The following is a 15,694-nucleotide window of genomic DNA, read 5'->3' on the forward strand; positions in this document are numbered from 1 at the left end:
GTGTGTTAAAAAAAAGAAAAAGAAAAAAAAACTTTTCAACAGCAGTGTATGTGGAATATTCATTGTTCTCATATTCAGTATATAAATGTCATAAACATATCTGATAAAATGCCCAACCTGTTGAATGTTGTCTTTTAATGCAGGAATATGCTGACAGCCTTCAGAACAGCGGCATCCATGGTGCAGTGATGGTTCTAGATCCGACCTTCAGCGCTGACACCATGGCCAAGGCTCTAGACATCCCCAGCAATAAACACATGATCCATCGTCATCTATACGAGGAAATGAAAGTGCTTCTCAATCCAGCAAGGTGTGTGAAGCTTCATTTCAGTCGAGTCATAAGTATTTTATAGTCCCGCAGTATATGACAATCTAAACTGCAAGTAATAGCCTAGTTAGAGCACTAGTAGTCGTCAACCATCAAAGTAGCCTTTAAACTCCTCCAGGCACTCCAGGATACTCGATTCTGATTGGCCAATCGTGCCATCCAGCGATCGCTGTCATCCTTGGCAACGCTGTATATCAGTCCGCTCATCCGAAAAAGCGGTCTTTTTCGGATGAGCGGACTGATATACAGCGTTGCAATGTCTCGTGTTTGTAATTTCACATCTCTCGTGTTTGTACAAAGTTCAGCAGTATATTTAAAAAGCTGCATTGCAAATGATAGTTATTAGAGCGGACTGATATACAGCGTTGCAATGTCTCGTGTTTGTAATTTCACATCTCTCGTGTTTGTACAAAGTTCAGCAGTATATTTAAAAAGCTGCATTGCAAATGATAGTTATTAGAGCACTAGTCGTCAACCTTAAAACACTTTTAAAATTATTTGTCGTTATACCACTCATTTCAAACTTCAAAGAGCAATTTACGCGGCACTTCGAAATGCTCGATTCTGATTGGTCAATAGCACCGCCCAGCGGTCGTCTGTGAATATCAGTCCGCTCCTCCAAAAAAAGCCGGCGCTACTTTCACATCACTCGTGTTTGTACGCTACGCTTTGTCAAATAGATATTGAACCAAGAACATCTTTTCTACAGTATGTAATATTTTTAAGCACCTTTGGGACACAAAATAAAATAATATGAGCGGTTAGTTACAAAGAACGTTTGCTTTTGAATATCACATTTTTAAGTTTGGTATTTTTATGCAAAACAAAGAGGTTGGATTTTTGTGTAATAATATTTTAATTATTGGTAGGTTTTATTTACGCTTATGTAGATTTGTTAAAGGGGTCATATGATGCGATTTCAAGTTTTCCTATCTCTTTGGAGTGTTACAAGCTGTTCGTGAATAGATAAGATCCCTAAAGTTGCAAATACTAAAGTCTCAAACCCAAAGAGATATTCTTTATAAAAGTTAAAACTTGTCCACGCCCTCCTAAAACGCCTCGTTTAAACACGCCCCCACATGTCTATGTCACTGTGTGGGAAGATTTGCATAACACCGGGTATTCGGTCAATCACAACGCACTGGATAGCTGGCCAATCACAGCACACCTCGCTTTTCAGACTGATGAGCTTTGTAAAAATCGACATGTTTCAGAAAGGCGGGACATAGAGCAGAAACAATAATGTACAGTATGTGGAAAATAATGTGTTTTTTGAATCTTAAACCGCATAAACACATTGCATTACACCAAATACACAAAATAATGTTCTTTTTTAGCAACGTCATATGACCCCTTTAAAGTTTTGTGGCATTTTAAAATGAAATGTGAAAATGTAATTTTAATAAATAAATATGAAAAAACTAAATGCCTTAAATCTCTCTAAATTACTTTTTAACATATATTGATTAATATATAATATACATTTAATTTCATTTATATTTTATAATTTTTTATATTTAATATGCATTACTAAACTTCAACTCAAATCAGCATTTCATTTACCTGTATTTATTTATTTGGTGATTAATAATCTCTGTAGAATAACAGTAACTGTATTGACTTTACGAGTGTGACTGAGCAGTATTTCTGTCTTACAGAACTAACCAGGCTCAGGACTACAGGAAAGAGGGGACTCCTACACATTCTCCTGTCTCAAACTGCCACAAAACTGAGGAAGGATTCTCTCCCAGGCAAAAAGTTGGCAAGGTATGGGCTGTCCTGTTGTTGACACAACTTTGTCTGTGCACCTGCATGTTATTGTTAATGATCTGTAAAATGATTAAATAATATTTCTGTCATTCCACAGAGCCCTTTGAGATTCAATCCACTGGTCACTGTTGGGAGAGACTTGACTTTTCAAGGCGGCTGTGGATCACCACCCAGAGAAGATCGCATCAAGATCCTGCAGAGAACCAAGGGCAGTCCCATGCACGGTTACTCAAGCATAGAGATCACTAATGTCTGAGGGCAATGGTTTGTGTTTGCCTCGGAAGATTTAGGAAGGATGAATCTCCCCTAACCTCTAAATGGACCAAATGAGCTCAGTTATTTGTAAAAGGGTTTGAGAATTGACCATTTGCACTTTCGAGAATTTTGTATTGGCACTTAATTAGAAATGTTATAGACATGCTGCATTAAAAACCAAATATTTAGTTACTAACATAATACATAGATGAACTTGTCCTGATTCCTGTAAATTTCAGTCAGAACTGTAGGTATGCAGCTAAAAATCAATACCACATGTCCAGATGTCCATTCCCTGTATCAAGGTCATCACAACACTGTGCTTGTTTAAGGTTACAGAAAATGCTGGAATGAGGAATAGAGCTGTGAATATATTGTGAAAACAATTGAATGCCTCAGTGAAGTCTTTTCTTTGTTTTAATACATCTGTTGCCATCTGCTAAGATGTTTGTGTTTTCACAAACCTCATTTGCATATAAAATTAAAAGCAACCACTACTTTAGTAGCAAAGTAGTGTGGATAATAGATTAGTCTCATAAGGATCACTCCAGTTTAATTGAAATGAGTTTTCCCACATTAAAAAAAAAAACTTTAGGGGAGAGAAATAAAAAAACAATTTTTTATTCTTTTACAGTGGGTACGGAAAGTATTCAGACCCCCTTCAATTTTTCACTCTTTGTTATATTGCAGCCATTTGCTAAAATCATTTAAGTTCATTTTTTTTCCTCATTAATGTACACACAGCACCCCATATTGACAGAAAAACACAGAATCGTTGACATTTTTGCAGATTTGTTAAAAAAGAAAAACTGAAATATCACATGGTCCTAAGTATTCAGACCCTTTGCTCAGTATTTAGTAGAAGCACCCTTTTGATCTAATACAGCCATGAGTCTTTTTGGGAAAGATGCAACAAGTTTTTCACACCTGGATTTGGGGATCCTCTGCCATTCCTCCTTGCAGATCCTCTCCAGTTCTGTCAGGTTGGATGGTAAACGTTATACTTTCCGTACCCACTGTATTCCCTGTTTGTGATTTTTAACATCTCTGTCTTACCATGCATGCAGTTCAGTTAGTTCAATGGAATATATATGTATATAAATGCATTGCACAATAAGGAAATGAAAGCGTGATCTGGTTGGAAAGCCTTTAATCCTCTCTTTAAGGAGTCAGAGGATCATTTTCTGTCACATGCAGGGTTCCCAGAAGAATGTATGGAAAGGTAAAATGCAGTATACATTCTACAAGCCAATGCAGCACATGCATGGCATACTCTACAGCTGTGTTTTTCCACATGAAGCCACAGGGCAATGAGAGCAAAACAAGTTCTGCAGCTCAGTGTGCAACAGCATTGGCCTTTTATGCAAACAGCCTCTGTCATTGGGTCCACACAGCAGGTTAGATAACACGATTCGATTAATATCTTATTTTCAGATCTTGTTTAAGATCTGGTCAGGAATTGCAACTATGAATCACAGATTTCCTGCTGGGTTTGACTCAGATTGTCTATTGATAGACAATGTGATGTCAGTTGCACAGTATACCAGCGCTAGGGGATGCACAGCTCAAGACAGTTACGGTGTGTTTTGCAATCACTAATCATTTTGATATCACTGTATCTTGTGGCATTAATGAAACTGTACTTTTGAGAAACATTTGTACATAGATACATACCATGTGTCATTGACAATAATCTGTATAAAAAAATAAAACTCTACATACATGTATTTGAGTGTTGGTTTTCTGTTTGTTTATTGGTTTAGTTTTATATATTATACACTGTTGTTCATAAGTTTGGGGTCAGTAAGATTTTAAGAAATTAATACTTAATTTTAATTAATTATAAAAAATGAATACTTGGATGCATTAAATGATTAGATGATCAAGCATGACAGTAAAAGCATTTATATTACAAAAGATTTCTATTTCAAATAAATGTTGTTCTTATGAACTTTCTGTTCCTCAAAGGATCCTGAACAATTATTAACGTTTTCGCAAAAATATTAAGCAGCACAGAAACTTTAATATTGATAAAATCATGTATGACACTGAAGACCGGAGTAATGGCTGCTTTGCCATCACATGAATAAATGACATTAAAATAACATTTTTAATTGTAAGAATACTGTACTTCACAATAATACTGTTTATATTTAATTTTTATCGAAATAATTTATCCTTGGTGAGCATAAGTGACTTCCTATAGCCTACACACACACACGCACACATCGAAACTGCTATTGTAAAAACCTCTAGGTAATTCCCAAGGAAACCCTTTTTTCCGGCTTGTAGGACCACGGTCAGCTGTTTTATTTCTCTATGAAATTCGACTCGCTTTAGGACCAAGCGTCCTACTCAACACTTTACAAATGAGGAGTAGCACTCGACTTGATTTTGAACAAAGTTCCTGTCTCTGTTTAAGCCCACAAAGTTTCGAAGCAGAGAGAGTGGGACTGGAGTTATAGTATTCATACAGCTTTTCCTTTCTTAAGCGAATGAAAGGATCCTGAGGACGTTCGTTTCACCTGCGGCTGGGAGCGACACCTGCCTCAGGTACTTTCATGACACAAGGAGCGAAGGGCGTTGAACCTCCGCGGAACTTAGGTTAGGCCATAAACTTTAGTTTCACCTTGTTTTTTTGTCACGTTTGGCGTTATGCGGCATCGTTAAGATGTTTGACTTAGCTCACAGAAAGTAACACCGAAGCGTCTTTAGGATGTCACTGTTACAAAGTTTCTTTTATTGTTTCAAATAACTTACGTTACAAATATCGTGAATGATAGCCAGAATCTCCCTCGTGATATTTCATGTCAGTAAGATGACATTTATACATCAGTTATTCATGTTTTATCGTATTTTTAGTGCACATTTCATTTGTTTGTAAAATTGTCGCTCAATCTTCACATCTGATGTCATCGTTTTTTTAAACTAATAGTAATGTAGTTTGAGTTAAATTATTGTATATTGTCTACAATTGGCCTGTTTCCAGTTGGTCAGTCATTTTAATCTTTAAAACAAAATCTTTAAGGTCTTTCATTTTCCTAGGGTGGTTTGTACTGTAAACAAATGACGCTGGAAACGGCAGAAATACGATCTTGCTAGGGTTGCCCTTATAAAGGTTTACCATGGTAACCGGCAAATTTACAAGATTACTACTTATTGTTAAATCTGAATCCTCATAAATTATAATGGTATCTCTTCCAAACAGTGTAAGAAACTTACAGAATCACAATTTTTTAAATTTAATTTGTGATGTGGTTTCCACCGTAACAATACAGGTGCATCTCAATAAATTAGAATGTTGTGGAAAAGATCATTTATTTCAGTAATTCAACTCAAATTGTGAAACTCGTGTATTAAATAAGAACTTTTCCACGACATTCTAATTTATTGAGATGCACCTTTAGTAGTATGCTACTTTGGCATATACATATCTATGGTAACTAAAGGTACGATGGTTACCATGGTAACCATAATGTCTGCTTGTATCAGTATTAAAGTATATTTAAGTTGACCACGGATTACACTGTCAAATCTATTTACATTTTTTAATCTTATTTTACATTAAAACAAGACAATCTAATATAATTCTAACATGCAAATTAAAATGGAACAAATTACACAACATACATTTTTTTTATAAAACAAAATACATCTGTAAACCGTTTTATATTATTTTTTGAAACCACTTTAAATAATTATACATCACTGTTAAAGCTCATTAATTAAAAAATAATAATAAATATAGTCATCATCAATTTCAAACTAAAAGATTGGTTTCTAACCTCATGTTTTGCTTTCTCCATCTGTTAGGTTTCCATAGGTTTCTCTCCATCTTTGAATTAGTGGAGGTTTTGGTTTAAATCTCATCTTTGTAATTCACTTCAAGGCCACAACCCTAATTACTCCAAAAATATGTTGTTCTGTTTCATAATTCGATATGGAGGGAGTTTATCAAGAATAAGGCTCTCAGGACATATTTCAGTCACAAGATTTAAATGCTAAGTCCGTCTAATCACTTTTATTTTAAGTTATCTATTATGATGATTGGAGTATGAATATAAATGAGTGTGACTGGCCTTATTTTACCCATATTTACAAACTAATTGTATTTAGTTTGTATAACCAGTGTTATAAAAACATAATTTGTACTCTAGACAAGATACAAATGCAACCAGTTCATTTTATTGAATTATTATGTAACACTCCTGCCTTGTATTCTGTAAGAATAAGTTAAGATAAGGTCATGGGGTGCATGTTTAGATGGGGTATTTAGTGACCTGTGGTTCAGTGTCTGTTTACTTCAGGATAGGGAGCACAGTTACTCTGTGTATTTGGACAGGCCTTCCTGGTCTTTTGTCATATTTCCCTATTTTATGTTTCTTTTGTTTTGACCAGAATTTAATGTTCTTTGCTCTCATGGACTCCTTTGTAGACGTGTCACGTACCCAAATCTGCATGTGATTAATGTATTGCTTTCATTTAAGATGAGAATTGTGCAAAAAAAAAAAGAAGAGTAATTTTCTCATAGCATCTTTCCCGAGGATGAATTAAAAAATCAATTTGAATAAGACTCTTCCTGCTAGTCTTCAGAAACAAATGCAGGCTTTTACATTTAGTGTGCACATTTTGCAGTGCTTGTCATGTCTTGTTCTGTGAAAAACTTGTTATATTAGTGCCCCCCTAAACATGTAAGGCTTTCTCCAACTATACACTTTGTTTCTACAGACTATTGCTCTCTTTCCATCTGCATTCCTCATTCCGCTCAAAATATGAATAACAGAATCCTTGATTTCTTTTTTCCTCAAGCCACTTGTTGTAAATCGATATTATTTTTGACGGTTTACTCTTCCCCTTCCAATAAATGACACCCACAGGCAGATGAGTCATTCTGAAAGGTCCCACAAAGCCTGCAATTGTGATGTCTTTTTTAGTGGTCTACCTGAACACATAATGTAAAACGTTCATAAAAACCACTCCAAATGTCACCTTAAGATAAAACGTGCATATCCACAGCCGCCTAACATTGCACATTTACAAAAACATTTACAGAAGTAGTTACATGTTGTAACAGGGAAATATTTTAAGAGAACGTCTTGTATAAATATACTAAAAATTGTGAGCATTTTGCAAGTATAAAATGAATTCACCTACAGGGAATTTGGTTTTGCTAATAGATGAGGCTGTTTGCCCAGTTTTAATGTGAATTTAGAGTAGCTTTTACCTAAAATGACACTCCTTCCCCATTTTCATTCTGAGCACAGTGAAGTGCCCACATTCACAAGTGAACAATGCTGTGTTGTTATGGCAACAGTTAGTGTACGGCAGCAGCCTAACCTCTGAGCACTGGATCAGTTTTAGGTGATTTATTTTTTCATTGCTTGAAACCAGTGTCTTTCTGATGGGTCTTAACCTTTACTTTTATTTTTTGACATTGTTGAACGCTTTTGTTGGTGTTATGAAAGTGAGTATGGATGTGGGAACGATTATGGAAGTGTTTGTAAATATTATATTTTAATGCACTTATTTTATAACATTGAAAGTATGTAATAATGATGCTGACATTTGAGGAGTTCAGAATTTTTTTTGTCTGCAATTTCTTGTTTCTTTCTCTTTTTATCACATCCTGACGAAAACAAGAAGCTTTTTAGTGCTTGTGCAACAAAAAGAAGATAAATATATGTTAATCGGTTGTGTAGTTGATGCTTTATCTGTGTTTTTTATTATTTTTGTACTGTTACGTGTACAGAATGATGGGAAACATCTTGTTGCACAAACCTTGTTGACTCATAAACCGGCTAAATGAGTTGCACTGTATTTTCTGCCAGGCTTTATGGTTGTTCATGAACAGTGCACAAAATGCCTACAAACTGATTTTTACATTCAACATTCAAAATAATGTTAACTATAATTCTTTGATTGACACCTTCCTTTTGTATCAAAGAAAGTGACTTACTCATAAATGCAAATCACTGTACTTCCATTTAGACCATATTTCTGCCATTTTCAATATCATTTTTATAGTACAAAACACCATTTTCTCAGAAAAATTATTGGACTTTATTATAGTAATTTTGTTTAAAGGGTAATAAAATGGAGAATCAAAATGTACTTTATATTTACACATATAAGAGGTTACTCTGCAATTAAAACATATTGCAAATTTCAAAACTCAGAGCTAACTCCCCAGTTTAAAATATGAATTATTCTTTTCTACCCTTCTGAAATGCCAGATTTGAAATCAGAAGTATCGTGATGTCATGATTTCCCCTTAACACGAGGAGGTGTGTTCTGCACAACTCATGTCTGTCCATCAATCACAAGAGCAATACTGCTGTTAGTTAAATAGAGAGAGACCTTTTTGTTGCAAAAATTTTTACAAACTTTATAAAGTAACCTCAAGAAACAATATGAAATTCTGAAACTGCATTTTACGACCATCATGACCTGTGATCAGTGTAAAGGCTCATAACAGATGAAAGGGGCGGGCGAGGTTGTAGTGGACTAAATAATTGGACAAGTCCAGCATACAGTGCCTTGCCAAAGTATTCATACCCCTTCATTTTTTTTACGTTTTGTTATGTTGCTGCCTTATGTTAAGCTGCTTTAAATTAGTTTTTTTTTTATGTTGCTGCCTTATGTTAAACTACTTTAAATTTCTTTTTTTTCCCACAACAATCTACACTCCACACACCATAATGACAAAGCAAATCCAGAATTGTCAAATCTTCATAAATTTATTCAAAATAAAAAAAAAAATGAAATAAGTACATTGCACAAGTATTCATACCCTTAACTCAGTACTTAGATGAAGCACCTTTACAGTCTTTGGTATGATGCGACAAACTTTGCACATCAGCATTTGGCAATTATCTGCCATTATTCTCCTCACCTCTTCACCTCTTAAATTCTGTCAGGTTGAATGGGGGCAGACGCACATTTTTAGGTTTCTCCCGAAATTTTTGTTTGGGTTCAAGCCCAGTCTCTGGCTGGGCCACTCAAGGACATTCATAGAGTTGTCTATAAGCCACTCTTGCTGTGTGCTTAGGGTCATTGTCCTGTTGAAAGGTGAACCTTCTGCCCAGTCTGAGGTTTTGAATGCTCTGGACTGGGTTTTTATTAAGGCTATCTCAATATTTTGGTGCATTGAGCTTTCATTCTGCTCTGATGAGTCCCTCAGTCCCTGCCACTGAAAAACAGCCCCTCAGCATGAGGCTGCTACCAGCACACTTTACTTTTGGCATGCTACTCTGCAGGTGATGAGCAGTGCCTGGTTTCCTTCAAACATGATGCTTGGAATTGCGATTCATCAGACCAGAGAATCTTGTTTCTCACAATTTGAGGTTTCTTTAGGTGCTTTTTTTGCAAATTTCAAGTGTGTTTTCATGTGTCTCTAAGGAGAGGATTGAGTTTGGCCACACCGCCATAAATACCAGATCGGTGGAGTGTTGCAGTGATGTTTGTCCTTCTGTAGGTTTCTCCTATCTCCACATATGATCATAGAGCTCAACTAGAGTGACCATCAGGTTCTTGGTCACCAGTCTAACCAAAGCCCTTCTCCATCGATTGCTCAGTTTGGCCAGGAGGCCAGCTCAAGGAAGAGTCCTGGTTGTTTCAATCTTCTTCCACTTAAAGTAATGGAGACTACATACTTCTGTGACCCTTCAATGCAGCAGAAGTTTTTTCTGAACACTTCCCCAGATGTGTGGCTTGATGCAATCCTGTTTTTGAGCTCTACAGGCAGTTCTTTTCACCTCAGGGCTTGGTTTATGCTCTGATATGCATTTTCAGCTTTTAGACCTTTTATTGAGAGGTGTGTGCCTTTCCAAATCATATCCATTCTATTGAATTTGCCACAGGTTAACTTCACTCGAAGTGTAGTAACATCTACAAGCGATATGAATTCTACTGAGCTAAATTTCAACTGTCCCAGATAAGGGTATGAATACTTATGAAATGGAATCATTTAAGTTTTTTTATTTTTAACAAATTTGCAAAGATGTTAAAAACCTGTTTTTTTTTGCTTTGCCATTATGGTGTATGGAGTGTAGATTGATGTGCGAAAAAACTCATTTAAAGCATTTTAACATAAGGCAGCAACATAAAATGTGAAAAAAAAAAAAAATTAAGGGGTATGAATACTTTCGCAAGGCACTGTATGTCACCAGAGAGAAGTTTGTCGTTTCGTCGGAAGATCGACTCACGGCATTACAAATTATAAGGTCAAATATGAGTCTGGCATGACTTAAAAACAATACTAAACTTTTTATGAAGACTTGTAACAAGTTTTATCATGTCCATACATGGTAATCCTTTCCATGACATGCTAAATGCTTCTGTTTGACCTCTAGAGTGGCGTTTTTGCTGTGGAATCTGTCTCCAATGATCTGAAACACAGAAACCCTTTTCTTCTGATACTTGGGCACCATTCCCAGTCATTTCCAGGAAGTATTTCCTCCTCATTGAAATGTTTATAACGTTTGTGTCTGTTTTTTGTTTTCGTGTCACAGTGCTACTCTCATCCTCCACATTTGGGCCACTCTTCCGGGTGTAAGTGTATGCTCGTGAGTATTGAAGAGGAGCATTTACAGCTATGTGCTCCAGTGGGCAGCCTCTGTGTTCAGGAAGCAGGCGTTCACCCACCAATAGAGAGGGCAGTAGCTCAGGCTCCCAGTATGCTCTCTGTGCACTGGGGGTGGGCCTAGTGGCACTCGGTGTTGTCATGATCGTGTGGAGCATAGTCCCTTCTGAAATGACACAGCTTCACAATGCTACAAACACGAACGACGGCAGTGACAGCGGTGATGAAGGGAAGACATCATCTGTTGCATTTGTGCTGGTTGGAGCTGGTGTTGCCATGTTGCTCCTTGCTGTATGTCTCAGGGTGAGGAACAGGAAGCAAATGAGACAACGGGAAACTACAGGTGCAGGCGGTGCTGATTATGTGGATAATGTCCATAGAGATCAGGATGAGGAGTGAGTACTGATCTATACTCATTAAACTTTCTCTCTCTGGTGTTACGATAAGATGAAGGGGTTAATGTCCAGGTTTTGTATAGGGATGCACTGATATTAAAACTCATAAAAAAATATTAAAGCTGATAAAGATAAGCTAATAATTATTTTCATGGCCAGTAACATAAATCCCTGATATTAGTATTAAAATGTTTTTAAAAATCTGTTATTTAAATGCTACAAACCAATTTAGGCATCAAAACAGCATAATGTACAGTATAAAAGTCTGAGATGTATACAATTAGAGAAAATAATATTTCTTTCTTCCTTCCTTCCTTCCTTCCTTCCTTCCTTTTTTCTTTTAACGTAATTGATGCTTTTTCCCAGCAAGGATTATTTTTATTTTGTTTACATTTTTTTTTTTTTTCTTTTCATGCATCAAAGAATCATAAAATAGAAATATTAAGCAGCATAGCACAACTGTTTTTAACGTTGATAATAATAAGTAATGTTATTATGTTATAATGGCTCCTGAAATCTCAGCTTTGCCATCACAGGAATAAATATTTTTAAATAGAAAACATTTATTTGAAATGGTGGTATTGCATATTAGAGTTTTTAATGTATTTTTGATTAAATAAATGCAGTCTTGGTGAGATTCTTTAAAAAAAAAAAAAATTGAATTACTGTTCTTACGCACACAATATTGCTAAATTAATAAAAATTTGAAATTAATAACAAAAAAATCCCTCTCAAAAAAAAATCTCTTAATATATCATGCATCCCTAGCATATTGACCAAATATTATGTTCACCTGCATGCAACTCATGTCATCATTTCTCTATGTATATATATAATATTAGATCAACTGATGAACCAGCACCCAGCTATGATGTCCCCACCTATGAGGAGGCAGTCACCAGTGGACAGTACCCTGTTCGGCAGAGCAACTTGCGACAGAGCTACCAGCTGCCCTCGTATGAGGATCTGATTGGTGCCGTTGAAAATGAAGCCCAGCAGCCTAGAGAAGGTAATGGCCAAGAGGCCTCTCAGCCAGCTCCTGGACCCGGACCCCAGCCTGCAGCACCTGCTCGAAGCAGCAGCAGGGCCAGTCGCATCCTCAGACCTCTCAGAGTGCGCAGAATCAAGTCTGAGAAACTCCACGTGAAGGATATTCGTTTGAATATCCAAAACCCTGGACAGAGTGGGGTGGTGGCCATTGAACCGCTGACCCCACCACCACAGTATGAGGACAAGCCCCCTCAACTACCCACAGAAGTAGTGTAATGATTTCGATCAATGGATTTTGTTGAGTGTTTGCATCTGTGGGTTGTTCGAAAAAGGTTGATTCATCTGCGGAAACAGAAATTTTAGTTAGAGCTATAAATGTATCTCAAAATCTGCCAAATTATGAAATAGGATACCTTCATGTGCGCTGTCAGTGCTTCTTGGACAAAACACTAAAGCCTACTTGAATGTTTTTAACAGAACTTTTTATATTTGAAGAATGGATTAGAGTAGTGTATTGTACTTTTTATTTAAAACTCTGAGGAAGGATATGAATGCCACAGCGTGTCTCTTGAGAGCGAGAGAGCGAGAGAGAGAGAACGAGAACTACACCCGGTTCTTTGAACTTCCAAAGAACTACACGGTTTACTTCCAAAGAACTCCACTGTACATTGCAAAAAACAAAAACAAAACAAATTATTATAAAAGAATAAATTACAACTGAAGAATCCCATCAAACTTTGGTTGCCATGTTGGAAATGCCCAATACTGTTTTTGGAAATAAAAAAATTAAAAAAAAAAAACAATTTCAAAAACATTTTTTTCAAGGATTTTAAAATGCTATTTTACATCTGAATGTTCTAGTTTTTCTGCTTAATTTTTTACTCTGAATATATAATACATTGAACCAGTTATTGTACTGTTGTGGCCATAAAATGCAGGGATGGAAAATTAATTTATAAAATAGAAGATTTAATTCCAACTAATTTACTTAACTAATTTATTCAGTACCACTCCAACTAATAATGTAATTAATTTTTCAGTATGTGTTTGTTAACATTGTGTCACTGTCTGTTTTGTTTGCAACTTTGTTTTTTGTTTTTGCCAAATGTATTGTTCACTGTATTTTAAGGGTGCAACGTTTAAACTTATTGAAATAGAATGGAATTAAAAGTATTCTCAAAACACATAGGAATATTTAATGTTATTGTAGAACAAACTCTGCATTAATATGAAATTCTAATAAGTTATATAAAAAGAAGGGTTTGGATAACACATGGAAATGCACCTTGGGGGACTTTTGCTTCTTGGGGAACTCAACACTTAATTACTGAAGTGCAAATGAGATTTTAAAGATGGACTAACTATTCCACCTGCAGTTTGATGGGACAAACAAGCCATCATGCTGCAGATTGACCACTTTCAATTATAAAAATATATTGTTAGCCAACCTTTGCAGGTAGCACCTTTGAGTTGTTGTTTAGTTTGTTTTAATTCCATTTAATCATTTCATTAGGGTGTAGAATCTTGGTAAAAGGTGTGGCTTTGCTATAGATTTACTTGTGACAAAAGGAATAAGATTGTGTAATTGATACAATTCAAATTTTAAAGCAGAAAATACCTGTATTTTATTTATTTCTTGTGAGGCATAATAAAATTATTTAAATCTGTTTTTGTTCATCTTTATGGTTCTTTTAAGTTGAGAAATAATGTGCTGATTTGTAGCGCCACCTAGTGGCTGAGACTCGTCTAAACAACATTGAGTTGCTGTCAATTACAAATTTGATTGCACTTTTCCAGCAGTAACTTTTAACAGCTTTTCAATATGATGCATCTCGTTTGACTTTGTATCAGGTTTAGCAGAGTGGATGTGGTACGATGTACGACATGAAGGTGAGTGAATGACAAACGTTTTCATTTTTGAATTATTCCTTTAAAACAACAATTATTTATCTTTTCCCAGTTGAAATTGTAATTGTATCACTGCCAATGACAACATTTTTGTACCATTTTCCCCCTCTTCATTTCTCATCAAATTTAGCCTATTTTCCCAACCTACTCTCACTTACTTTTTTCTCATTTCAGACATCACCTTGTGTGTGGAGTCAAACTTAGGGGTCTGTATTGTGACAGGTATTTGAAGCCAAATCAAACTGCATTCATGAGTTGCCCCCAAGAGCTTAACATATAGTCAATAATTTCAAGAACCAGGATTTCATAGAACGGTGACTGTGAACTAAGGGTTGAATTTCAAGCAACCCCAGTTTAGGCTTATGTGCCAAAATGAACCATTAGACAAATGCTTGTGTTTTTCAAAGTTCCATGCAAAACAAATTAAGCTGTTACATATCACCCAATCTAAACAAATCAGTATGAGTTATCCCTTCACTAAACTGTAATCTTACATGTTAGAACATTCGTCATAATGACATTTTGAGAGAGAAGCAATATCACACTGAATATGATTACAAATAACTACTATTTTAATATACTTTAAAAATGTAATTTACGCCTGTGATGGCAAATATACATTTTCAACAGCCATTACTCCAGTGTTCAGTGTCCCATTTCTTTCAGAAATTATTTTAATATGCTTATTTGCTGCTTGAGTGACATTTCTTCTTAAAAACCTGCTTAATATTTTCGTGGAAACATAATTTTTGTAGGATTCTTTGATAAATAGAAAGTTATAAATAAACAGCATTTGTTAGATGTTTTTATTTTATTTTGCAACATTAATGTTTTTACTGTCCTTAAGTAATAACTTCATTCTTTTCTATCTTACTGACCCCAAAAGGTATGTACTTTTCAGACAAAATTTTAATTGTACATTTCTATTCGATGTAGGCTATATTTTTTTAAAAATTGAGTTGCAAACACTAAATAACGATGATTAGTTGTGGCTTTAACATGATTATTAGTTGTAGCCTATTATTAGACTTAATCTACGGCTATCTGTAATGCTTTATTCTTATTGCTACTAATAATAGTGATATTTTAATAGGCCTAATAGTGCAGTGTTGCTTATGTTATAGGTCTATTGTTTAATAAGCTTGTAATAAGCGGAATCAGGAACCCAAAACAACCCCCTTTTGAAATTGAATAGGCTACATTAGTTTTACGATACTTTGATTCATTTACTTTCATATTCAAATTTACATAAACTACTGCTCTTGCAGTTTATGTAATGTTTATTACCTTTAAAGTTTGTTAATGAAAGTTACTATAGCTGCTGTAAGTAAACTCCACCTCTCCTCGACCTCCTCCCGCTGCTGCGCCGCAATGCTTCTACGTGTAGTTTGTGTTCTCGCATTTGCAGCTGCTCAGGCTGCGGGGGGGGGGGGGAACTGTTCTTGGAACAGCCAGCCCGGGGAGCCC

General features: G+C 35.6%; 2 protein-coding genes across 3 annotated transcripts in view; both read left to right on the forward strand.

The window, feature by feature from the left end:
• The window catches only part of LOC107685722 (kazrin-like), a 149,560-nt gene extending 146,641 nt beyond the window's left edge, over positions 1-2,919 (forward strand). The window contains exons 14-16 of the mRNA XM_016482419.1: positions 144-310; positions 1,987-2,095; positions 2,196-2,919. Of these exons, the coding sequence (XP_016337905.1) occupies positions 144-310; positions 1,987-2,095; positions 2,196-2,354 (435 nt within the window). The 3' untranslated portion in view covers positions 2,355-2,919. The remainder of the gene's footprint in view (positions 1-143; positions 311-1,986; positions 2,096-2,195) is intronic.
• A 1,768-nt stretch (positions 2,920-4,687) lies between these two features.
• On the forward strand, positions 4,688-13,100 carry tmem51b (transmembrane protein 51b). Of its 2 annotated transcripts, none has more exons than XM_016482334.1 (3): positions 4,688-4,957; positions 10,864-11,329; positions 12,172-13,100. In XM_016482334.1, the coding sequence occupies exons 2-3, from the start codon at positions 10,947-10,949 to the stop codon at positions 12,593-12,595; spliced, it is 807 nt and encodes a 268-aa protein (XP_016337820.1). In that variant the 5' UTR covers positions 4,688-4,957; positions 10,864-10,946; the 3' UTR covers positions 12,596-13,100. The 2 variants fall into 2 exon arrangements, with proteins under 2 accessions (XP_016337820.1, XP_016337819.1); XM_016482333.1 differs by having other exon boundaries at positions 4,688-4,906.
• The last annotated feature ends 2,594 nt before the right edge of the window (positions 13,101-15,694 follow it).

Source organism: Sinocyclocheilus anshuiensis, unplaced genomic scaffold, assembly GCF_001515605.1.
Source record: "Sinocyclocheilus anshuiensis isolate Anshui unplaced genomic scaffold, SAMN03320099.WGS_v1.1 scaffold257, whole genome shotgun sequence".
Classification (NCBI taxonomy): domain Eukaryota; kingdom Metazoa; phylum Chordata; class Actinopteri; order Cypriniformes; family Cyprinidae; genus Sinocyclocheilus; species Sinocyclocheilus anshuiensis.

What these genes read in the sequence shown, in the direction of transcription:
- tmem51b (XM_016482334.1), top strand. Translation starts at nt 10,947, where the DNA reads ATGTGCTCCAGTGGGCAGCCTCTGTGTTCAGGAAGCAGGCGTTCACCC. An exon ending in CATAGAGATCAGGATGAGGA is followed by an intron (nt 11,330 to 12,171) that starts GTGAGTACTGAT and finishes ATATAATATTAG; the next exon opens with ATCAACTGATGAACCAGCAC.